Here is a 23,984-nt window from a genome sequence, read left to right as displayed (position 1 = left end):
TTAAAGATGCAGACTCATTCTGTAGTTCAGATAGTTCTTGAACTCTCAAGCCTCCTGATTTTTGTCTCCCAAGCGCTGAGATTACACAATCAAACCATCACACGCAACTTACTTTAGTCTTTCTAACAAATGCGTAATATTTCACTGTATGGCTGTGCAATTAGATCACTTTTTATTTTGATGGACCTGATTTTGTTGTTTCTAGGCTTTATTGGAAAAAAAAAGCTTTTATAATCAATACTGGACTTAACCAATCTTTACCATCTTGCCTAATCTGAAAAATACTATAAAATGTATAGATCAGAGTTTATTATTTTAAATGTGTTTGTCTGTGACTTACTCTGTAGCTGGGAGAGCTAGCTTGTTTACAGATGTTCAGACAGTCTGGTTTGCTGAGTTAGGAGAAAGAACCGAAGAGTCACTGTCTTTCTACTGAAGCCTCAGGGTAGGTGGAGGAGCCATTGAATTCAGGAGTGAAGGTACACTAAGGTGTGTGTGTGTGTGTGTGTGTGTGTGTGTGTGTGTGTGTGTGTGTGTGTGTGTGTGTGTGTGTGTGTGTGTGTGTGTGTGTGTGTGTGTGTGTGTGTGTGTGTGTGTGTGTGTGTGTGTGTGTGTGTGTGTGTGTGTGTGTGTGTCCTGGGGCTTGAACTTAGGGACTGGACTCTGTCCCTGAGCTTTTTTGCTCAGAGCTAGTGCTTTTGAGCCATAGCCCTACTTCCTGCTTTTTGGTAGTTAGTTGGAGTTAAGAATCTCACAGACTTTCCTGCTTAGGCTGATTTCAAATGGTAATCTTCAGATCTCAGCCTCCTGAGTGGCTAGGATTTTAGGCTTGAGCCACTGGTGACTGGCTGGGTGACTGGTTTTATGCAGGGAATGGGAAGACTCACAAGATGTTTTGACCATGGCCCATGGAACCTGCCAAGTGGGTACTTGCGTGAAGGAGATCCTTCCAGATGGAACTCTGAAGTCCTGGGAAAGGCTGGTGCTGTACCTGTGGAGTCAGGGCAGCCTTAGGTTTAAATTACGAGGCTGGAGAAATTCACTGAAACAGAGAAGGCAGAGAAAGGAGATTTTTCACTCTGAAATTTGAAAGCTCCCTTGTGTACCTCATATAAATCCCATGGTGAAATCTTAGGTAAGAAGAATGAATAAAATGGACTGTCAGCTTTTATAAGTCTCCTCCTGCTGCCAGATCTCCTACAAATGTTTCATGCTGGCCAGTGAGTTTTTTACTAGAGCTTCAGAGAAATAAAAATCTTTGGAGGAATATGTAGCTCAAATCCTCTTTTTGAATACAGCTGTCAGTAAAGGATTTATGGTATCAGACATTTTGAATATCTGTGATAAATTTAGATTATTTTCAATCCAAATTCAGTTTTGGATGCATGTCTCCTCTTCCTCCCTTCCCCCGCTCCCCCATACTAGGGTTTGAATTCAGGGCCTCATAGTTGCTAAGACGGAGCTCTGTTACTTGAGCCGCACCCTCAACCCTTTTTGCTTTCCTTATTTTATAGTCAGAGTTTTGCATATTTGCCTCAAATGGTTACCCTCCTATCTGCTGCGTCCTGCTTAAACTGGGTGACAGATGTGTGATCACCATGACTGGCTTATTGGTTGAGATAGGGTCTTGCTAACTTTATGCCCACGTTGGCCTCAAATCTCAGTCCTCTGGTTCTCCACATCCTAAACTGCTGGGAATTATAGGCATGAATCTGGCTTGACTCTGATTTTCTAAAGACTTATTCCTCCGCTTTAGATCAGATCTTGGCAAACTCTGGTGCTTGGGTCAGATCAACCAGCTTCCTATTTTTGTGTTATTTTGTCTTTGCATTTATTTTTATGGTGGAAAAAAGAGAGAAGAAATTTTTCCTAAGAAGTTAAAGTTATGCTGAAATTCAGATCTTTGGTCCTCATAAATCAAATATTTATTGGAACATAGCTATTCATTTACAGTTGTCATTACTCTTTCATACTCAAAAGGTAGAGTTGAGCAGAGATTGTGTGGCCTATGAAAGTGAAAGTGGTCCCACTGGTCCTGACTGTAAATGTTGTGTCCACTCCTGGCTTACAAAGAACAGTGTTGTAGCTGCTGGCTCTAGCTCAGTGGCAGAGCACGTACCACACTCTTGTGAAGTCCTGGATTCCATATCCCGCACTTCAGAGAAACAAAGAAAAAGAAATGAGGAATGCTGGAGCACCTGCGGCTCCCAAACTCACTCATTACAGTGAGCTTGTAAGAGTTGGTGTGTCAGGAAGTGTGTCAGGAAGACACTCCAGTAGTTGAATGAATGGATGGCGCATGCCTGTTAATGGCCAATTTACTTTTGGATTCAGAGGTTTTAATGCCTTAGCTTCTTTTGCAATACTATTTCTGTTGATGGTATCTATATGATCTCATTATATATATATATGTGTGTGTATATATACACACACACACACACACACACACACATACACACACACATATATATGGAAAGATTACTGGAATAATGACATTAAAAATGGTTATTTTCCACATTAGATCACTTAACATTTAGCCTTTCTTCAGTCTTTTATTGTATCCAGTGCATTTTCTGGCATAAGTGGAAAATTTTATATTTAATTTTTATTTGGCTGTTTTTTGTTTAACATTGAGGATTGAATCCAGGGCCTCACAGCTGCTGAGCAAGTGTTCCTACCACTGAAGCCACGTTCCTGGCCCTTTTTGCCTCTAGTTTATCTGTCAATCAGGACCTGAACTTTTCCCCAGGGCCAGCCTCAGATGAGGCTCTTCCTACCTATGGCCTCCAGCACAGTGGGTTTTGTGTTTGTGCTACCACACCCAGCGTATCTGTAAGGATAGCTCAGCCTAGTCTCAAAGTTACATCCCAAGTACCTGGAATTACATACATGGCAACTGCTCCTGCCCCCCCCTTTTTTTTTGTTGGTCGTGGGGCTTGAACTCTGGGGCTGGGTGCTGTCCCTCAGCTCTTCAGCTCAAGACTGGCACTCTACCATTTGAGCCACAGCTCCACTTCTGGCTTTTTCTGTGTATGTGGTGCTGAGGAATTGAACCCAGGGCCTCATGCATGCAAGGCAAGCACTCTACCACTGAGCAACCTTCCCAGCCCTGCTCCTGGCCCTCTTGACATTTTATTGTGTTGTGTCTTTAATTATACAGTTTTTGTGGCTACCTTGAATTATATCTCATGGATGAATTATAGTTTGTTTAATACCAGTGGTATTTGACATCGAACAATCAATGCTGTGCTATATTATATGTCTTTTACACAGATATCTTTCTTCTTACATATACTTGTAGAAATGCAGAGTCAAAGGAGATGAATATTTTTAGATATGGGTGATTGTTTAACATATGTATATGATAAAAAATTAGTTCTACATGGACTATAAAAAAGGAATGCATCTTGCTACACCTTTCGCAACACTTGCTATTTATTTTAATGGTTGCCAATTGCCAGGCCAAAACATGCCATTTTCTCTTTCATTAATTTGATTGCTATTGAAGTTGAATATCTAAAATGTTATGTATTTATCATTCTGTGAATTGTCTGTTTATGTGTCCTCAGGGATTTTTTTTTTATCGGTCCTGGGGCTTGAACTCTGGGCCTGGGCGCTGTCCCTGCGCTCTTCAGCTCAAGGTGAGCGCTCTACCACTTGAGCCACAGTGCCAGTTCCAGTTTTCTAGTAGTTTATTGGAGATTAGAGTTTCATGGACTTTCCTGCCCGGGCTGGCTTTGAACCATGATCCTCAGATCTTAGCCTCCTGAGTAGCAAGGATTACAGGCATGAGCCACCGGCGCCTGGCTCGGGGATATTTTTGATTGGGAAACCAGTATCATTTTAATTTCTAAAGATACATATCTTTTTATATTTATATGTAATCATACATACATAAATATATGTCTTATATAAAAATATAGATACATAATATATGGCGTTATTACACAGTTTTATAGTCACTGTGTGATTGATTTTGTCAATTCTTTTACTTTAAAATGCCTGTTGGCCTTCAAATATCTTTCCAGTGTAAGGAGCAGCTAAATATATATATTTGTGCTTCAAATGATTTCATTATTTACATTTGACATGTCTGTGTAGAATTTATTTTAATGTGAGGATAATATCAAGCTTGATTTTTCCTCCATGCATTTTGCCAGTTTTTTTTTCTAGCAATTTCTGTGGATAAACCCCAAGTCTCCAGTGGTTTCCTTTGTCATATACAAAACATTTATATTTACCACAATCTATTGCAGGTCCTTCTTTTGTGTTCTCTTGTTCTGCCTGCCAAATTCTTTTTTTAGATCACACTGTTTGAATTGTTTAGTTTGTAATACTTCAAAGGACAAGTCCTCCTGACTTGTCCCATTCATTTGGGCTGTCATTTTTAGGGGTGGAGGAGAAAGGGGATAATTGAGTAGCAAGCTTAGTTCCTTTTTCTTCCTCCCTCCCTTCTTTCTTCTCTTCCTTCTTCCTTCCCCTTTTCCCCCTTTCTTCCCTCTTCCTACCTCTCTCCATTTCTCTTTGTCTCTTTCTCTTTCCTTGGAGTGCTATCTCCTACCTGAAGTGTTTTATATATGTTATATATATATATATATATATATATATATATATATATATATATATATTTATTTATTTATTTATTTATATATGTTTGCTGTTACTATTAAGTGGGCTGTAAATCAAAAGAATTATACTGAGCCTATGACATGGAAGTTTTAGACGTCTCTCTAGCCTATGATATTTTTCACTGTGCTTTATTTTTTCTTTATTATTTCTTTGGTTTCATTAACCTGCAGCCTGCTCTGGTCTGAAAAATATTAATGAAAAATTCTAGAAATAAACCTGTTTTGAATCTGTTCTTAGAGATGAAAATCTTGCACTGTTCATTCTGCCTTATTTCCTGGGATGTGACTTGTTCCTTTGTAGAATATGTGTTAGAGAGAGGGGTGGGGGGAAGGGAGGAGGGGTAGGGAAAGAACCAAAGCCTGTACTTTGTGAGTAGCTTTGTGTGACAGTAGCTTTGTTGGAAAGATCACTGTGATAATTCATGACCAACTGAAAAGTAAAAGAAACATTTCTAGTTTACTTCCTGATCATTTATTAATCCATTTCCTTTCTCCTAGGTAAAAGCGTCGGATGCAGATGCAGGGCTGTATGGCTTAGTTGAGTATTCTCTTTATAATGGCTTCCAAAGTGCCGAGGCCCCTCCAGCATTCCAGATTGACCCACACGATGGGCGAATCTGTGTGTCTCAAGACATCGACAGGGAACAAGATCCAGACACCTTTGATCTGCTGGTGAAAGCAAAGGATGGGGTAAGTCTTTGGGGATGAAGTGTCACACGCGCCCATCAGAACACCTACCCAACGATACTCAGCAACCAGTTAAGCATGCATCATGTATCAGCTACTATTTCCTTTGCTGGAGCAAATACCAGGCACTGTTTCATTTCATCCATTATTAAATGATACTTACCATATACAGATAGCCATTTCTTTGATAACCTCTAATATCTACTCTATGTTAAAAATTTGGAGATTAACTAAGCACATCTTTTAATAGTTGGGTTTTTAAATCGACATTCAATTAAGTTCATAAAGTAATGATTGATCTAGCCCTTACCTGTCAACCTGTAACTATTATTCCTCCCCTTACCTTTTCTCCTGTGACATTATTTTTGTACAGAAATCGGGTCATTTGTCATGTAAGTTTTCCACATGCTGAGTGTGTATTTTGGGGGATTTGTTTAATTTGTTCTTTTCTCTCCACTGTTTTCTACAAGCTGGCATTTAGAGAGCAGACCTGATTAGTTCCAGGTTTGTTTAGGAAGTGTTAGGAGTTCTCATTGTTCCTTAGGGGCTGCAGAATGGCGAGTCCCTGATTTTGTTCTTCCATTTACATTTCCACCTTAGACCAGGTGTCATTTCTGATATTGCAAGTGATTAGCTTGTTGCACAAGCAAGCAGTTTACCTCCTAGAAGGACTGATTCCTTCTCCTAGAAGGACTGATTCCTCATTCTTCCCAGGATGAACCTAGGCCACATTTAGTTTCGGTGAAAGTCTTCTTAGCATCTCCTGTGAGCTAACAGTGCTTCAAGGCCTCCTTGTCCTCAGGTACTCAGTTACCGTCTCTACCTTGGCTACCTTTTGACCCGGGAGATGATCATAGAGGAGCCCAGGAAAGGAACAGGACCCTCCTTGTAGCAGTGCCTGGTGTAAGGGAGAGATGTATTCTTAAAACGAGTTCTAGAAGAATCTTCCCCTTCTCTCCAACAAAGGCTCTAAAAGCTTCCTTCACCCTGCTTGGATATGTGCATATGTGCAATTGTGTATTTGTCTACATACATATACAATATATATGTACATATAAGTATGCATACATATGCATATATAGAGCAAGTTACCCAGCATGCAGTATTCCTGCATAATCTTCTTGAAATTCTTTTGTGATAAATGTGAGTTTCAACAGGGTGACCTCTGAATCTGCCCCAATTATTCTGTGTGAGATATGTCCTACAGTGTACATCCATCAGAGAGACAGCATCAAAAGAGAAACAATGATAATGGTGCAGCGGTCTGCCTCTAAAACCAATCTCAGCTGCATCCAAAGAGTACATGAAGTCAGACAATTTAATTCTTGGCTGTTGGAATTCAGGCCTTAATGAACATATTTTAAAGAATAAACTGAACCCCAACGGAAGTCCTTGAACTTTTTAATAATCTCTTTGACAATCTATGGCATCTTCTTGGATCCTTTCTCTTTCTAATAAATGTCCTGTAGGTCCTTTGTAAGAAATTTTCTGTGAACCCATTTATCATTGATTTGTAAGGGATTTTTATCTGTCAGTAGAAGCATTTTCCTTCTAAAACACCTTCAGTATTCTGGGCTTCTTTGCCACTGCTCTATTTCTCCTTGTGGTGGTAGTCGATATATTGCTTTTAAAACTCAATCACTTTCCCACTCTATTGAAATTACTTCTCAATATTTCACTTTTGCTATTACAGCTGCTGCTATTTATCACAACCGAGATGAGATGCTTTTCACTTACATAGTGGAGCCAAATAATAGGATTACACTGTTGTTTTTTCCACAGTAAAGTTCTATGGTTTAATTTATCCCCTCCTTGTACCTAATTTTTAAAATTTCCTTTTCCCATCATTTTCTAAGAGGGAGTTTTTATTTTTGGGGGTATATTTTTTATTACCCCTCATTTGTTTTGTTATATCCTGAATTCTGTAGCTGAAATACGTGTCTAAGCTAAAATGATTTCAATCCATCTCTTCCCTGGAAGTTAAGAGAAGGATTTGGTCAGACTTGTCACCACTGTGTATATTCATGATAAAAGCTTCATTGAAGTCATGCTAATAGTGCATATACCATACAGCTTTACCCCAAGAGCAAACTTGCAGTGGAGAAGGGCAAGTTCATTTGAATTGAAATCACTTGTTTTCCTATTTTCCAAAAAGTGTTCCAGTGCTTACGTTTCTCTTTGTTTTCATTCACCACCCATTGGCCTCTTGCTTTCTAGTTAAATTGTCTGGACTATGGTCTCGCATATATTATAGGGATTTATTCTGAGGTGTCTTAAACACCACTTTACTTCATTACTTAATTTTTTTGGGGGGTGGGGCGGTCAGTCATGGGGCTTGAACTCATGGCCCGGGCACTCACTGTCTCTGAGCTCTTTTGCTCAAGGCTAGCACTCTACCACTTTGAGCCACAGCGCCACTTCCGGTTTTCTGGTGGTTAATTGGAGTTAAGAGTCTCACCGGGACCTTTCTGCCTGGGCTGGCCACACTGTAGCAACTCCTGTGTCCTATCATTATGGAGAGCTCAGTATCTATAACCACCGTGACTTTCTCATATAAGGCTCATCAGCAGTAATCATACAAGTTCTAAAATCTTGCTTTCAAGCCCGTTGCCTCCTGAAAAGCATGTTTAGTTTCAGGTTGCACTTTCGCTCTAGTCGGTAATTCTCCCCTGTGTGACCATCCCTGACCCATTACTCACCATTCAAGTCATTCAATGGCAAACGTCTGTCTAAACCTCGGCTCTGTCTAATTCCCAGAGGCTTGGCCTCTTCTATACTCCCAGCTGAGCAGCTGATGGTGCCTGAAGAAAAAGAACACATCTGCTTAAGAGAGGACCTTCTTTCCTGCCTGCCACCAAGACCCTGCAACTTCCTGCTCACCAGCTGGCCTGCTTTTCCATGAACATACCCATTACTGTATTTCCCACAGCTCTGTTTGCATCAGAAGCAAATTCCTCCACAGTTCAGGGGTTCAGGCGCCCATCCACTTGAGCTCAAGGATCCCAGGTCTGGAATGATTTGATTGTTTTTCTTACATCATTAATTTCTCACATTCTCCTGTATGACTCTCACAGGCCTATACAGCATAACAATAGCCTCTGTTTTAAAAATCAGACTCCTTTTGATTTCACATACTTTTTTGAAAATCCATTTTGTCCCTTTTATTTCTTTCAAAGCAAATCATCTGAACAAAAAACAGAAACAGAGTTTCTCACCTTTTGAATTCTTTTGATGTACATTTCCCTCCCCTTAACCTCTCCAGCAACAGCGCCTCATCAGCATGGCCAGAACTATGCCATAGTCTGGCATTAGTGATGTATTTATTTTCATCTTATTCAGCTTCTCAGTGAATCTGGGAGGAGTCTTGAAAGGTTGCTTTGTGTGGCTTTGGAGAGACCTAACATGCTGTGTTTCTTTAATAGGGCTGGCCCTAAGTTGTTTCTCTTCACCTTTGTTGCTTTAAGTTAGACCTCTTAGCTCATCAGAGCTGAAAGTCTACTGCCAAGCTCATCAGAGCTAAGGTATGAAGGGCTGAACTATCCACGAGTTCCCAAAGGCAAGAACAAAGAGAAATAGTAGAAAATAACAGCCCAGAATTTTCCTTATCTGCCAACTGTCCTAAGTAACCTTCTGTCTCTGATATGCTTTTAAGTTCAGAGCTTTCTGAAAGCACAGCCCACCCTTCACAGAATAAATTGAGGAGATTCGAGTGTAAGTAGTTGGCTTAGGAATTCTTACCATAATTTTGAAAATGGAAATGATTAAGACTATATCAAAGTAGTGCCTGACTCGTTGATGGAAAGAGAACAACAGAATTAAGAAATAGCCATGCATGGATGGATTTATAGGATGTACTTGTTGCTGTGTAACAAATTATCCTTAAATTTAGCAGCATAAAATAGCAAATGTGGGGCTGGGAAGGTGGCTCAGTGGTAGAGCGTTTGCCTTGCATGCATGAGGCCCTGGGTTCAATTCCTTAGCACCACATAAGAAAAAAGAAAAAAGCCGGAGTGACGCTGTGGCTCAAATGGTAGAGCGCTAGCCTTGAGCTGAAGAGCTGAGGGACAGTGCTGAGGCCCAGAGTTCAGGCCCCACGACCGGACCCCCCCCAAAATAATCATAAAATAAAAGAGCAAATGTTTGTTATCTCACATGATTTCTAAGGGCCAGGAAGCTGGAAGCAGTTTTGCTCAGTTAAGCAATTTTGCCCCAAGGCTCCTCATGAGCTACATTATCAGGATAGCTTCTAAGGTAGCACAGCCTTGGACAGTGGATGCTATATGACAATGAAGCAAATGGGTTTAGGTCTGCTCTACTCATGCTGTCCTGTGGAATACTGGCTTCTCAGCCTGCTCCTTCGAAAGAGGATTCCAGAGTCCAGAAAGAATGGCTATAGGGATATGACTTGACACTGCCACCATCTTGGATGTCACTTCATCCTAAGCCTTGTGAAGATAGAATTGTTATGACAGGTAGCTGAATGTCTTACACCAGCCCCGGACAGCTGGACCGTATCTTAACTGATGTCAGATATGTTCAGAGTTTTTGAGAAAGTTCAGGTGCATTCTGATTGGATGTGGCTCACCTTTGTTGCTGCCACTCAAGACATTTCTGTTGGTAAGTCACCAGTGTCCTGTGGCCCCTTCCACCAATGATGGCTGGTTCTTGTGTACCAGCACTGTTTTTCTGACCATCAGAGCCTGAGGAAATATAGTGGGGGTTTTTGTTTTGTTTTGTTTTTTTGAGACACGACTTGACTTGCTATGTTTCTCACTCTCATCTGGAACTTGTCATCTCCCTGCCTCAGCTTCCTGTGTTCTGCGATCATAGGTATATGCTACCATGCCCAACTTTCTTTCACCTTTCAGGATCAGCACTGAGGTATAGATAGAATGCTATTACCTGGGAACTAATGCTGCAGGGTTAGAAGCGAAATGATGAAATGCGTGCATGTGTGTGTGCGTGCGTGTGTGTGTGTGTGTGTGTGTGTTTTATTGCTTCTAAAGTCTATTTTAAGATCACTGTTGATTATTCTGTATCCCAGTGTTTATACATGTACATGTTTTTGTTGTTTCAAAAGTCAGTTGTCGGATCATTGTTGATGCTTTCGTCTTCCAAGGTGCAGCAGAGACCTGTTTGTAATCACCGTTCATTCCTCCCCAGGGTGGGCTGAGTGCCCAAGCTTTTGTCCGAGTGGAGCTGGAGGACGTGAATGATAACCGGCCTGTGTTTACCCCATCCACCTATGTGACGAGCATCAGCGGGGAGACACAGCTGGGCACCGAGGTCATCTCCGTCCTCGCCAGGGACAGGGACTCTGGGGTGTACGGAACAGTGGCTTATGAACTTATGCCGGGGGACCTATCAGACCTTTTCACCATTGACTCTACCACAGGTATGTGGTCTTGGGACACTTTTCTTTCTCTAGAAGTTTCACAGTGACATAACTACTTAATAACAGGAAAACTAGAAAAGGTGATTTTTTTAATTTTTAATTTTATTTTATTTTTGTCAGTTATAGGGCCTGGGCACTGTCCCTGAGCTTTTCCATTCAAGGCGAGCACTCTACCACGTTGAGCCACAGCGCCACTTCCGGTTTTCTGGTGGTTACTTGGAGATAAGAGTTTCATGGTCTTTTCTGCCCACGTTGGCTTTGTACTGTGATCCTCATATCTCAGCCTCTTGAGTAGCTAGGATTACAGGCGTGAGCTACCAGTGCCGTGTGATGTTTTTTTCAGTAGCAAGCATGTTGAAGACACTGCTTTCCAGTGTGTTGGGAAGGGCTGGCACTTTGCTGCTATCTAGGTCTAACTCCCAGTGTTCCTTATTGACTCAGTTTCTCCATAGTGCTAATAATACCTGTGTTGCGGTGACGTATGCAGAAACAGTGGTCAGTATTTCACATAGTCACCTCTTTCCTGTTGTATGAGTGTGTGCTCTCAGGAGAGCTTAGAGTCATTTCTGGGTCATCAAACGTGACATTAGTGCAGGGATCTGGTAGATCTCCTTCATGTACACTGTGTGCATTCCCTTACTCTTGGGCTCTTGTTTTCTTCTTTCAAAAATGATACTTCATGTTCAGTGTAAACACACTGACTCTCTTAGGAATAATAAATATTTTAGACATTACCTTCACTTGCCTATTGCTTTGTTGCTAACAAAATGTTGTAAATATTTGATTCAAAGAAACATGAACTGTCAAGTAAACTGTTTCGTGGCAATGCTTTTGAGATACTTAGAAATATTCTGGTCCACAAAGAGGATAGTCTTGGAGAAAATCTCCAAGTTGTAATACCCAGACCGAAATGAAAGATAAGGAAACAAAGAACCTTTTCTTACTTTGTCTTTTTATTTTCAGATGGCTCTGTATTTTTTGCCACATATATAGACATCTGAGGGAAGATGGCGGGTGGGCACAGAATCAGTGGAAAATGGGTGAAAAAGTACAGCAGTGGAGTCCCCTGGCTGCACTAGACATTGATGCAATGAGCCTCACAACCCGCGGACAGAGATGGGTGGGAGAGAATGGGAGGGGAGGAGGGAACAGATGACAGAATGCAAAAAGAAGGGAATGTGTGTACTACCTGATGTATATAAAGGTAATTCCACTGTATATCACCTCTAACAACAATGATTTTTTTTTAAAGAAATATTCAGCCAGGCACCAGTGGCTCACACCTGTAATCCTAGCTACTCTGGAGGCTGAGATCTGAGGATTGTGGTTCAAAGCCAGCCTGAGCAGGAACGTCCGTGAGACTCTTATCTCCATTTAATCACTGGAACACCGGAAGTGGTGGTGCTATGGCTCAAGTGGTAGAGCACTAGCCTTTAGCTGAAGAGCTCAGGGCCAGTGTCCAGGCCCAGAGTTCAAGCCCTGCAACTAACAAAAAAAAAAGAAGAAAAGAAAAGAAAAAAAGAAATATTCTGGTTCAAAATGAAACAGTGAACCAGGTGTTGGTGGCTCATTCCTGTAATTCCTAGGAGACTGAGATCTGAGAATTGTGGTTCAGAGCCACCAGGTTTATTAGCTCAAGAGACTCTTAACTCCATTAACCAGTAAAACAGCGAACAATGTCTGTTATTCAGGTATGTGAAGAAAGTAGAATTTTAGGTGGTCTCACCACAGAAAAATGGCACATATATGCAGTAATGCTTGTTAAATGACCTCACTTAGCTATTCCCCAATATATACTTACGTTCAAATGTTACACTGGATATCATCAACAAAAACATTATAATATAAAAAAGGAGGAGGTAGAGGTGTGGCTGAAGCAGTAGAGCATCAGTTGAGAGAGAGTGTGAGGCTTTGAGTTCAAGCCCAAGTACTGGCGGAAAATAAACCAAACCAAAACCAGAGTGAAACCATGAATGAAGAAAAACAGTTATTTTCTGTTCCTTAACTCTCTGACTGGATTGAAAAATGGGCCCAACGTAATAGTGATGGTCATTGGAGCCAGGCACATGGCTACATGGTGTTTGTGTATTCTCCTTTTCCATCTTCACAGTCCCTTGACCACATATGTGAGAAACCGTACACAGGAAGTACAGTCTCCTGCAGCCCTGCTTGCTAGCTAGAGCCTGGAAAGCTTCACGTGGTGTGTCGGAGGGACTGGGGTGGGTTAGTTGTTTACACTGGCCATTGAGTTTTCTTTGCTTAAAATAATCCACTCAGGTGGCCCTTTTAACATTTCCAAGATCAGAAGAAAATGCTTTGGTAGGAAATTAGTCTGCTTATCTCGGCTTTTTCAAAATTCATCTTCACTGAAGACCTTCATCGTGTGTCCAAGTCCTAGGCCCTGCAGGGCTCCAAACAGTGCCAGTAGTATTTAGGTCAGCCAGTAACCTGCAGTCCAGGATCTACAAGCATTTAGTGGATTGCTTTTTTAAAGAAGACAGCAACACACTCATCATCAATGGAAGAGCCTGCAGAGTGAGCTGTAGTGCATTCTGTTTTTAGAAGTGGACTCTGTTTTGGACTGGCCGTGGTCACCCTGCATTTCCCTTCCTGGCACTGGACAGAGGACAGATGCCATTGTTAATCATGGAGAACACTTCATGTGTGGGTCTTTATCTAGCAAACCATCATAGAAACTATTTTTTTTTTTTAAAAAAGCAAAGTCCAAATTCGTAATGGAAGTAGCCTTGGGTCGCTATTGTTGGCAGTTTTGATGCTGTGGGAGACATTTCTCAGGCACACAGGACTTAGAATTCGGTTGTACTTAATCACAACTCATTACCAATTCATCAGGCCTGGGAATGCTTCCTCAGAACCTTCAGAGGAGAATGGGGCAGTGTCAGGAGCAGCCATGGGAACAGAAAGTCCCCAGTTTCAATTCTCCAGGTCCATAAGTTCTGCTGTTGAAACTGAGAGCACCTTGTATGTGTTTATGGTGTGATTAGGCTCCATGCATAGATCAAGGTAATTAATACCCATCACCTCAAACACTTATAATTTTTATAGTCAGGATGTTTTTTAAGATTTACTTTTTTTCATTTTTAATTTGGCCAGTCCTGCAGCTGGAACTCAGGGCCTGGGCCCTGTCCCTGAGCTTTTGTTCTCAAGGCTGGCACTCTACCACTTGAGCTACAGCTCTACTTCTAGCTTCTTTAGTGGTTCATTGGAGATATGCGTCCCACAAACTTTCCCACCCACGCTGGCTTTAAACCACAATTCTCAGATCTCAGCCTCCTGAATAACTAGGATTACAGTGTGAGCTACTAGAGCTACTAGTGCCTAACCACTTCCTCCTTCTCCTCCTTTTCTTCCTCCTCCTCCTCCTGCACATTCTCCTTCTCCTTTAGTATTTTTTCTTAAGACTTACTTTCTTAGATTTTTTTTAAGCATGGAGGTGATTATTAATTGTAGTTACCATGTTGCACAAATGGATCTTCAGAATGCATTCTTCCTATTTCATTAAAACTTTCTACCCTTATACTGATTTATCCTATTTCCCAAACCTAGTCCCTGGTATGCACCTTTATTCTCTCCAACTTCTATGAAATCCACATTTTTAGCTGCACATATGAGATCAGTCAGGATTTCTCTTTCTGTGCCTGGCTTATGTCACCTGGCAGAGTGCCCTTCAAGTTCACCCAGATTGAGGAATATGATAGAATGTCCTTTTTGGAGGCCAGGTAGTACTCTGTTGTGTACATACCAAATTTTCTGAAATCCTTTTTCATCTCTGGATTTATTCTTTTCCTTTTCAGAATGATGATATACCCTTTATAATGGGAATTATCCAAGCTAGTCTCAGTACCTTTCCATTACTCCTCTTTCTTTTTTAACCTACGTTTTTACACAGGGAGGTAGGGAAGAGGGAGTTATGGTATGAGAACACTGAGACTTGATGAGCTGCCTAACCTGTATTGCTAAAACTCAAAGTCCAAGAGTGTCAAGTTAGGCAAGGCCACTCGCCCCTATATGCCAAGTAGGGAACCATGGTGAAGGGCAGAAGAAGGACACTTGTTCCGTGGCAGGCATGGGAAGATAACATCTTCAGCTATTTCCAGAAGTGCAGACAATGGTTTCAGGTTAAATAGGGAAAACTGGAGGAGGGAGAAATAAGAAATACACACAAAGTGAAAACAGTCCCAGGTCACTGGTGTGTGGGCTGGTGGACCATTACCTCAGTCTTTGTCCAGGAGGAATGCTGGAGATTTGAACTTTAGCACTAGAAAAGAACAGGAACAGCGTGATCTCCTGAGCTTTGGATTGCTTTCTTCAATAAGACAATGCCTGTTTGAGGGGAAGTTTGCCTTACACACAGAGTGCTTCTCACTGAATCTTCTCTTTTCGCCCATAAACCAGGTGATATCAGAGAGAATAAGGCAGAGAATAGCTCAGATCAGAAGACACAGATACAAAGTTGGGAGACTTTTAGTTAATTCACAACACCCTGAGATCTTTTTGCTCAAGGCTAGGCTCTGTACCACTTGAGCCACAGCTCTACTTCTGGCTCAGATCTCAGCCTCCTGAGTAGCTAGGAATTCAGGGTGAGCCACAGGCACCCAGCTCAAAAGCATCTTTGAATAGACCTCTTAAATTACATCTTTCTGAAATGTCCTAACATCTCTCATACATACACTCAGGCCCTTGCTCATGGCTTTATAACTTCCATTTGGGCAACTTGGGTGCCAGACCCTCTGTGCTTTACATAATTTGTGCTGGAGGCTCATGATTTCCTGAAAACAAGAGATTGCTCATTGATCTGTGTGTTCCACATCCCAGACTCAGGCAGTAAAAAAATAAAAAATAAAAAATAAAATAGGGCTCTTTGACTTATTGCATTCATCTGGTCAGAAAAATGTTTTGGAGAAAACTGGAAGGGGGTGTGGCCATGTCACGGTTGTTTTCCCTTGTGGGTTTATCTTCCTGTTCTGTCTCTGTTTCTGGTTTCCTAAGTTTATTGTTGAGTCAAAGAACATTTTTGTACAATGCGTTTAGGCACTGGGAGAGATATTGCATCGAGCCTTCTTTTCTCCTCTTCTCCAGCCCTTGGCTTGCTTTGATGTGGGCACGAAGCTGGCCACACTGTTTTGATTTTTTAAAGGAAGAAACCCAAGAAGCATAGTTATTAATAGCACTTTCATCTGCTTAAATCCCTTCTTATAGATGACATGTAGATTTCTCCTCCGTTTTTGAAACCTTCTTTTTAGTATCATTAAAAGATCACTACCTTAGCTTTTGAGTTTATTCTATTTATTTAAGTAATTTTACACGAAGGAGCAATTTGATTTCTAGTTCAGATTATTTTTAGGGGATGAATAGGTTTCAGGCATCTGGGTTCAGTAGTGATTGCCAGCTAAAATGGCCTCCATTCTCAGGACTACCTTTGTAAATTCCTGTGGTTTAGTTCTTCTTTATGGCAGCAAGTTAATGAGATAGAGATAAATCAGTGCAAATTCTTAAGAAAGTGTTTAGCTTATCAATTCAAGGCTGGAAATGGAGCAGACTACACGTGTAATGAGCCTTTATTCAAAGCTCAGTACGTACCAGGTACTGAAAGATTTAGGATCCATCAGTGAACAACAGACAGAAATTCTCTTCTCAGAGGCCTTCCACTATTGTCTGGTCTGTGTTTCATTGTACAGAACACAATATCCAATTTTAGCACCGCGGAAGAACAAGTAACCCAAAGGGTAAGAAACTGCCACCCCAGGGCGGCTGTGCCTCTGTGTTTGGCTGGACTCTTCCGTTTGTGTGGGTTGTGGATTTTACGTGGGCTGTAACTAATACAGCGCAGACTGTTTTCTTTATTTCAAGGGTGGATTCTTTCCTAATGTGAGTTTTCTGCTCAGATTTCATACCACGTAATGATTCTCATAATTGCTCATGATCACCAAGTTCTTACGTCTGACATTCTTCTCTGTAGTTAATAAATTAATACCATACCTTGTTCTATTAGGGATGCAAGCCTGATCGTGCCAAATAAATGATGACTTTTTTTTTAATTTGCAAGACAGAGTCTGAAATTAATTCTGAGTACCTAATGATTGTATGTTACTTTCAAAGAGAACAAAAGCATGTTAGGGAATTTTCTCATGAGTGTTTTCAGCACAAGATCACAGACTCAGTGAGATGGAAAGAACCTTCCAGATCAGGGCTTTGTTAGTAGAGGAAGTAATTGAGGCTAAAAGAAATTTGATGACTTGCCTAAAGATGCAAGTCGACAATGCATGGACAAGATGTTTAAGAATATGGCTCACATCATAAGGTTTTTAAAGCATCTTTTCTATATATCATCCAGCCTTAAACAACAAATATTTACGTATCTGCAAATTAAGGAACTGAATATTCAGAAAGTTTTCTTTTTGGCGGCTAGGGGTCAGCACTGGAATTTGACTTCCAGGTCTCAGCTTGGTAGGCAAAGCTTTCACCACTTGAACCAAATCCCCCAGACCTTTTTTGTGCTTTTTACTTATTTTTCTGGGTGGGGTCTTGTGTTTCTATCCCAGAGCGGCCTCATTTACAACTCTGTCATGTATGCTTTCCTGTATAGCTGGAATTACAGGCATGTACCACTCCATCTTGCCGCTAAGGGTTTAATGACTTATTCAAGGATGTGGTAATGAATCTGACACTTGAGTTTACCTCTTAGATTTCCACTCTCTGTTATTATGAGAGTTTTGTATTTTATTAGAACTGGAAACTGAATCAAGAGTCTCCACAAATACTCTACCACTCAAGTCCTACCCCCAAGTATTTGATTTTCAGTTTGTTTCTGAGATAGATTCCCCCTACCTCTGCTTAATCTGGTCTTGAACTCTTAACTCTTCTGCCTCTGCCTCCCCAGTAGCTAGAATTAACAAGTGTAGCTAGAATTAACAAGTGTATGTCACCATGTCTGGCTAACTAGGACCATTTTCAACTAAAGAGCACAGCTAAGATGGAGACAATTCTATGATTCAACTAGATAAGACCGAAAATGATGCATATATATATATATATATTGAATTAGCATGTCATATAATGTGAAGTCTGATATAGTGATTTCTACAGCATTGCTGTATTTACTCAGAATTACTTTAGTTCTCTGGAACCTTTTGTGCTTCCAAATGGATTTCAGCTTTGACTTTTCTATTTCTGCTTTGTTCTAGAGACATTGGGATTTTGATGGTCATTGCATTGAATGTGTAGATCACATTTATTTATTTACTTGCTTATTTTTTGTGCCGGTCTTGAGGCTTGAACTCAGGACCTAAGAGCTGTCCCTGAGCTTCTTTGTTCAAGACTGGCATTCTGCATTACCTTGCTCATGTAACTGTAACCTCTCTGTACAGTATTTTTACAATAAAAAATGTATTTTTTTTTAAAAAAAGACTGGCACTCTCACTTGAGCCACAGCTCCATTTCTGATCGGTTTTGGTGGTTAATTGGAGATAAAGCGTCTCATGGACTTTTCTGCACAGGCTGGCTTTGAACCTTGATCCTTAGATCTCAGCCTCTCAGTAGCTCAGATTACAGGTCTGAGCCACTGATGCTCAGCAGCTTATTTTTATTTTAAAAATGTAAAATAGCCAATTTAGAAAGGATTGTTAGCAGGTGTTTAACATGCAAAATGCATGTCTTTCTGAGCCAGGGTATTAATTCTCTTTTATGTCTTTTGGGACCATCCCGTGCCTGCGGTTTAAATCAGCCTCAGAAGGTAGACAGCTGATGCACAATGGAAAAAAAATACAGGTGGAGAAAACATCCAACAAAAACAAACAGGAATGTTCACTAAGTGTTTTTTAATTATGTATATGGCTGCTTTGTGGGAAAATGTTTCCAAATGATTCTTTAATGTTTCTGATGTTAGATGTTAAGCATATAAGCTAAGTTAGTATAATGTGATAAAATCTATTATGTCAAGATTTTAAGATGAAAGGAATTCAGGGCTGGGCCTGGTGGTTCATTTCTGTAAACTCACTGAAATAAGATGGAGATGGACATATTAAGGTCAGAGGCCAACCTCAGGCAAAACCATGAGGCCCTACTTGAGCCACAGTCAAGGCAGAAAAGGTTAAAGGTGTGGCTGAAGTGGTAGAGTATCTGAGTTCAAACTCTACTACTGCAAAAAAAGTTTATATATATATACATATCTATGTGTGTGTGTGTATATATATATATGTGTATATATATATATATGTAACCAAAGAAACACATTACTGTGGGTAAGAATGATTTCTTTGGAAAGGTAATGAACACTTGCCATGTGCTTAATGCTAGATAACTTTTTCCACGGTGCTCTATATGTCAGATGGGTTTCCCCAGTGTCCTTTAATTCCAGGGAAGGCACAGAGGCTCAGCTCAGGGAAGTTGGTGGCCTGGTGGCCTGAATCACATAGCATTATGTGCTCTGAAACAGAGCCAAGAAGTTGAAGAGAATTAAAGCTAGGGGAAGGCATTTTTATGTATTACTATCTTCCCATAGATTTTCCTGGAATTGCTTATGGATCTTTTTGTTTTTCCTGAAATTCCAAGACAAAAATCAGACTTGTGCTTTATTATTTAAATGGCAGTTGTCAATTGACTGTGTGTCTGTTTTCTGGAACATAATTATAGCAACACACTGAAATGAATATCATGTGAATCAATATTTGGTTGCAGCTGTCCCCAAAATAAAACAAAATACATGAGGTTCTCTGGAAAGGTTATAATTTTCTTTAGCCACAGAACCCAAAATAGACATTAAAAAATAAGAATAACAGAGACATGAGTTTATTCAGTGCACCTAATTTTATTTATAAAAAAGAGTTTATATCCATTATCACTTGTCATGATCTCCCTATATTATATACTTTTGAAAATACAAATATAGAGGGGCCTGGTTGGTCAATAATAATGTTAAACAATTGTTACATAAAATGTACAGTTGGTGATGAGCTCCAACGCCAGACCCAACAGATGAACCAAAATGGAATCACATTAGGGCTCACCATCAGCAGGAGGAATCTTAGTTGTTTATGTTACTTTCCAGGAAGTCAGGGGAGAGAAACTGGGCCAAATCCCCATGCTGGCCAAGGAAGCCTCCTTGATCCCTTACAACAGAAGTGACTTTGAAGCAACCCTTCCTTGTTTTTCTCTATTTTTGCTTCCCTCCACCCTTTTCTGTTCTGCGGGCTTCCTCCCTCAGTTCAGAACACTCACCCTATTTGACACAATGAAGTCTTATTCTGTTTCATACCACTTATACAATTCTGTTTTATTCATTCTGAATGAATCTAGAATCACAGCTACAAGCCAGCAAAGGGTCTTTCACCTAAACTTGAGTTCTGACTGTATTTAGTAAGCATTCACCATGTGCCAGAAATTTGTCTCTGTACTCTCCCTCTCGTATCTCTTTTAATAGTTCTATCCAAACTTCCAGGTGGAAACCGTTTTATCTTGTTTCACAGGAGAGCAGATGATCCAGAAAAGAGTCTGGCCTATCTATCTAAGATAACTCTGCTTGTCTCTGGGGCAGGATTGGAACATATGCTCTCTGGCTTTAGAGTCCTCATATCATGTGGGGTCAGCTCACCACTTGGTCAGCTTCCAAGAGTTAAAACCCAAACTGAGTGACTTCAAAGAGCATTGAAATGTCTCTCAGTTGTAGAGGAGGAAAGTCTGCAAACAAGATGTCCATAGAGTTAAGTTTCCTTTGGTGACTCTGACAGAGAAGCTATCCCCATTCCTACTTGCCTTCTGGCTTCTAATGGCTGCCAGGATGCCCTGGCATTCCTTGGCTTGTGGCAGCACACTACAAATCTCTCCCCTAATGGTGGCCTTTGTACATCTAGGATGATTTCATTGTCAAAGACCGTATTCCAAATGAAGTCATATCCTGAGGTTCTAAGTGCATGATATTTACGGAATTTACAAAGTTTACAAAGCATGCAGTCTTCAAGTAATAGATGATTCTTTTCTCTACTGTTGCTAAAATTATGACTTTTATACTGGACCACCTCAAGTTGGGTCTAGATCTTCAAGGAGTTTTGTTTCTGCTCTAAGGAACAACTGAATCAGTCATTAGCACTTGTGGTCCAGTGGAGGGAATGTCAGTGCGCAGAGTTATCACAGTATTTCAAATGCCCACAAGAGGAAGCGACAGCTAAAAGGTCGCTCTTGTGTCTTTGTCCACTAGCAGTGTATCTGGACCTCCCTGAAAGGACCTACAGGCCCACTGACAACCTGTGTCAGTATCTGGAATTCAATCAGAAGGGACTCATCAAATAATAATAGTAATGGGGCACATTGTAAACTTAATAGGAAAAAAAACAAAAGCAATAGGACCACCCACAGTTATATGACAAATGAAAACTATGTATCCATCCAAAATTGGTTTAGATAAAACTTCTGATTATTGGGTTTGCCCATTCGTAGAGGAGCTGGATATGTCAGCGTGCCACGAGGCACCAGAGCTGCCCCTTGCTGTGTTGGTAGGCAGAGGCAGGCTGTTAGGAATATAGGCTACTGGTCAACTTTTCTATTGAATTTCTTAGTATTCTTTTTATGGAATTTCACAGGGTATTGATGCCACTCTAGTTCTCCCAACTTTCCCTTACCACAGAAGGGGTGTGTGTGTGTGTGTGTGTGTGTGTGTGTGTGTGTGTGTGTGTGTGTGTGTGTGTGTGTGTGTGTGTGTGTGTGTGTGTGTGTGTGTGTGTGTGTGTGTGTGTGTGTGTGTGTGTGTGTGTGTGCATGCATTCGCGCACCCAATCCTGTGTGTGTGTGTGTGTGTGTGTGTGTGTGTGTGTGTGCATGCATTCGCGCACCCAATCCTGGGGTTTGAACTTAAGACTTGGGGACTGTCCTTGAGCTTCTTTTGTTCACTTGAGCCACAGCTTCACTTCTAGCTTTTTTTGATAGTTTATTGGAGATACAAGTCTCACAGACTTTCCTACCTGAGCCGGCTTCAAACTGTGATCCTCACATCTCAGGGCTCCTGAGTAGCTAGGATCACAGGTATGAGCCACTAGTGCCCAGAAGATTTTTTTAGCCACTCATTTTCATGCCTTGCTCTGTATGATTTATTTACCTAGTAATACTTCTGTGCTCAGCAGGGAGAGGCAGGAGGTAAGTCTCTGAAGTCAGTGTGTATCTGGCTCTATACTGGGTGCTTTGTTTGTTTATGCTCTTTCATTGACTCTACAGAAGCTGTGCACAATACATGGTGTTGGCCTGATTCTACAGTAAGCTTACAGATGCTAAAGAGACTCAGAGGGTTTATAAAAATTGCGCAGGAATTGACAGAACTACAGTTTGAACCTGGCTCTGTCTAATTGTGACGAACTCTCCATGGTCTCATACTGGTTCATCACCTCTAAAGAATGGATTTCTGGTCTTGCTTTTAAGAATCAGTTCCCCAGATGGAAAATGTCTAGGATGCCAGGTTTATGGACCAAGTCTGGTTCTGCTAAGATTTAATCAAAATCATTAACAAATAAACCTACAGCTGAGAACATAAAATTAGCATATAGAATTAGAAATCTAACATTTGGAATGTTTGGAGGTAAGGTTTAAAAAAAATAATTACAGCTGGGTGCCAGTGGCTCATGCCTATAATCCTAGCTACTCAGGAGACTGAGATCTGAGGATCAGAGTTCAAAGCCAGCCTGTGCAGGAAAGTCCATGAGACTCTTACCTCCAATTTATCACCAGAAAACTGGAAGTGGTGCTGTGGCTCAAGTGGTAAAGCAATCACCTTGAGCTGAGGAGCTCAGAGACAGTGCCTAGGCCCAGAGTTCAAGCCCTACCACCAACAACAAAAAAATTACAAACTTCACTCATTTATATAGAGAGTCCTGAATGCTGGAGGGAGATCCACATTTGAAATCTGAGATAATAATTGCATGGTCCAACTTTATCCCATTAATTAAATTGGTTACCTAATTGTCACAGAAATACCTCACAAACAACCTGCTAGGTGGGTTCACAATATATGTCTGATCTCAAGTCAGACATTTTCAGAAAAAATTAAAGTATTGTTAATGTCCATTGTATAACAAAAACCTTGACATTTGTTACAGTAAATAAATACGCCATATTAAGAATAATGTCTGGTTATATATCTGGGTACCCCAGGGCCCAAACAAGTTGACACATACAACTAAACATCACTGATGTTACCAACAGTATATACTGCATATTGACATCTGCTTGTCAACTCTTTTCCCCCCATTCAGGAATCATTTACTTGACATCGACAATCAATCATTTGGAGCCTACTACGCTTTTTTTGATGGTCTGTGCTCGAGATGGTGGTGGGCTTACAGCTGCTGTTAATGCAGAAGTCACTATTCATGTTCTCCAGAACACATTGGCTCCTGCAGAATTTGAAAGACCTAAGTATACTTTCTCAGTTTACGAAGATGTGCCTGAAGCCAGTCCTGTGGGAACAGTGAAGGCAAGGGAGTCTTTGAGTAAGTATTAATTCTTACACTACATCAAAGTCCATTTTTTGGAAAAGGTTCTGTACTTTCTTGGGCCATAGTATCTTACACAAATCCTTTTCTCTTTGCCTACAAGAATGGAGCCAGTACAACCCATGGCTTGCTCTGTTCTTGGATCTTGTTTCCATCCAACCTCCAATATTATTCAGATAACAAAACTAATGGGTATTTTTAAAAAGAACTTAATACAATACAGAATAATTATAATGTCAAAGGTATACATCCTTCATTTCCTGTAATCTACTCACCAGTACACACATAACACACACACACAAACATATGTACACATGCACATGTATATATAAATACAATGAACAGCTTTCCAGACCAACTATATACTATTCTACTTCATTAGATAAACAATTTGCAGACTATTTCAACTTAGAGTTAAACATTTCATTTTTACTATTGATTACAATGATACATATTTTTGTTGGCTCAAACACAACTTGAGCAAACATCCTTTTCTGTCTCTCGAGTGTGTAAAGGGTCCTTTTACAGGAATATGGCCTACAAGGTAATTCCTCCTAGAGTCTGTCCTCCCCCTGGGCTCCTTGCTTTCTCTCCTATCTCTCTCTCAACCGCTGCAAAATAATGTTGGCATTCACAGGTAGATATTGTGGAGAAATACTAATTTAACCTGGCTTCCACAATTAGGTAAATAAGGTGTCCAGATTATTTTCTATTTTTCTCTCTTCATGCAAGAACAAACAAGTGTGATGAAGCCTATGGCTAGAAACTATCTACTGTGTA

The 23,984-nt window shown here is 40.6% G+C and overlaps 1 protein-coding gene across 1 annotated transcript in view; it reads left to right on the top strand.

Moving 5' to 3' along the window:
• Dchs2 (dachsous cadherin-related 2) overlaps positions 1-23,984 on the top strand; it is a 153,138-nt gene that overhangs the window by 71,394 nt on the left and 57,760 nt on the right. The window contains exons 4-6 of the mRNA XM_070021972.1: positions 5,127-5,318; positions 10,479-10,710; positions 22,965-23,201. Of these exons, the coding sequence (XP_069878073.1) occupies positions 5,127-5,318; positions 10,479-10,710; positions 22,965-23,201 (661 nt within the window). The remainder of the gene's footprint in view (positions 1-5,126; positions 5,319-10,478; positions 10,711-22,964; positions 23,202-23,984) is intronic.

This window comes from Dipodomys merriami, unplaced genomic scaffold (genome assembly GCF_024711535.1).
Source record: "Dipodomys merriami isolate MVZ:Mamm:240054 unplaced genomic scaffold, mDipMer1.0.p SCAF_15, whole genome shotgun sequence".
Classification (NCBI taxonomy): Eukaryota; Metazoa; Chordata; class Mammalia; order Rodentia; family Heteromyidae; genus Dipodomys; species Dipodomys merriami.
The sequence above is the reverse complement of the archived record's forward strand: the minus strand, read 5'-3'. Positions and strand labels throughout refer to the sequence as shown.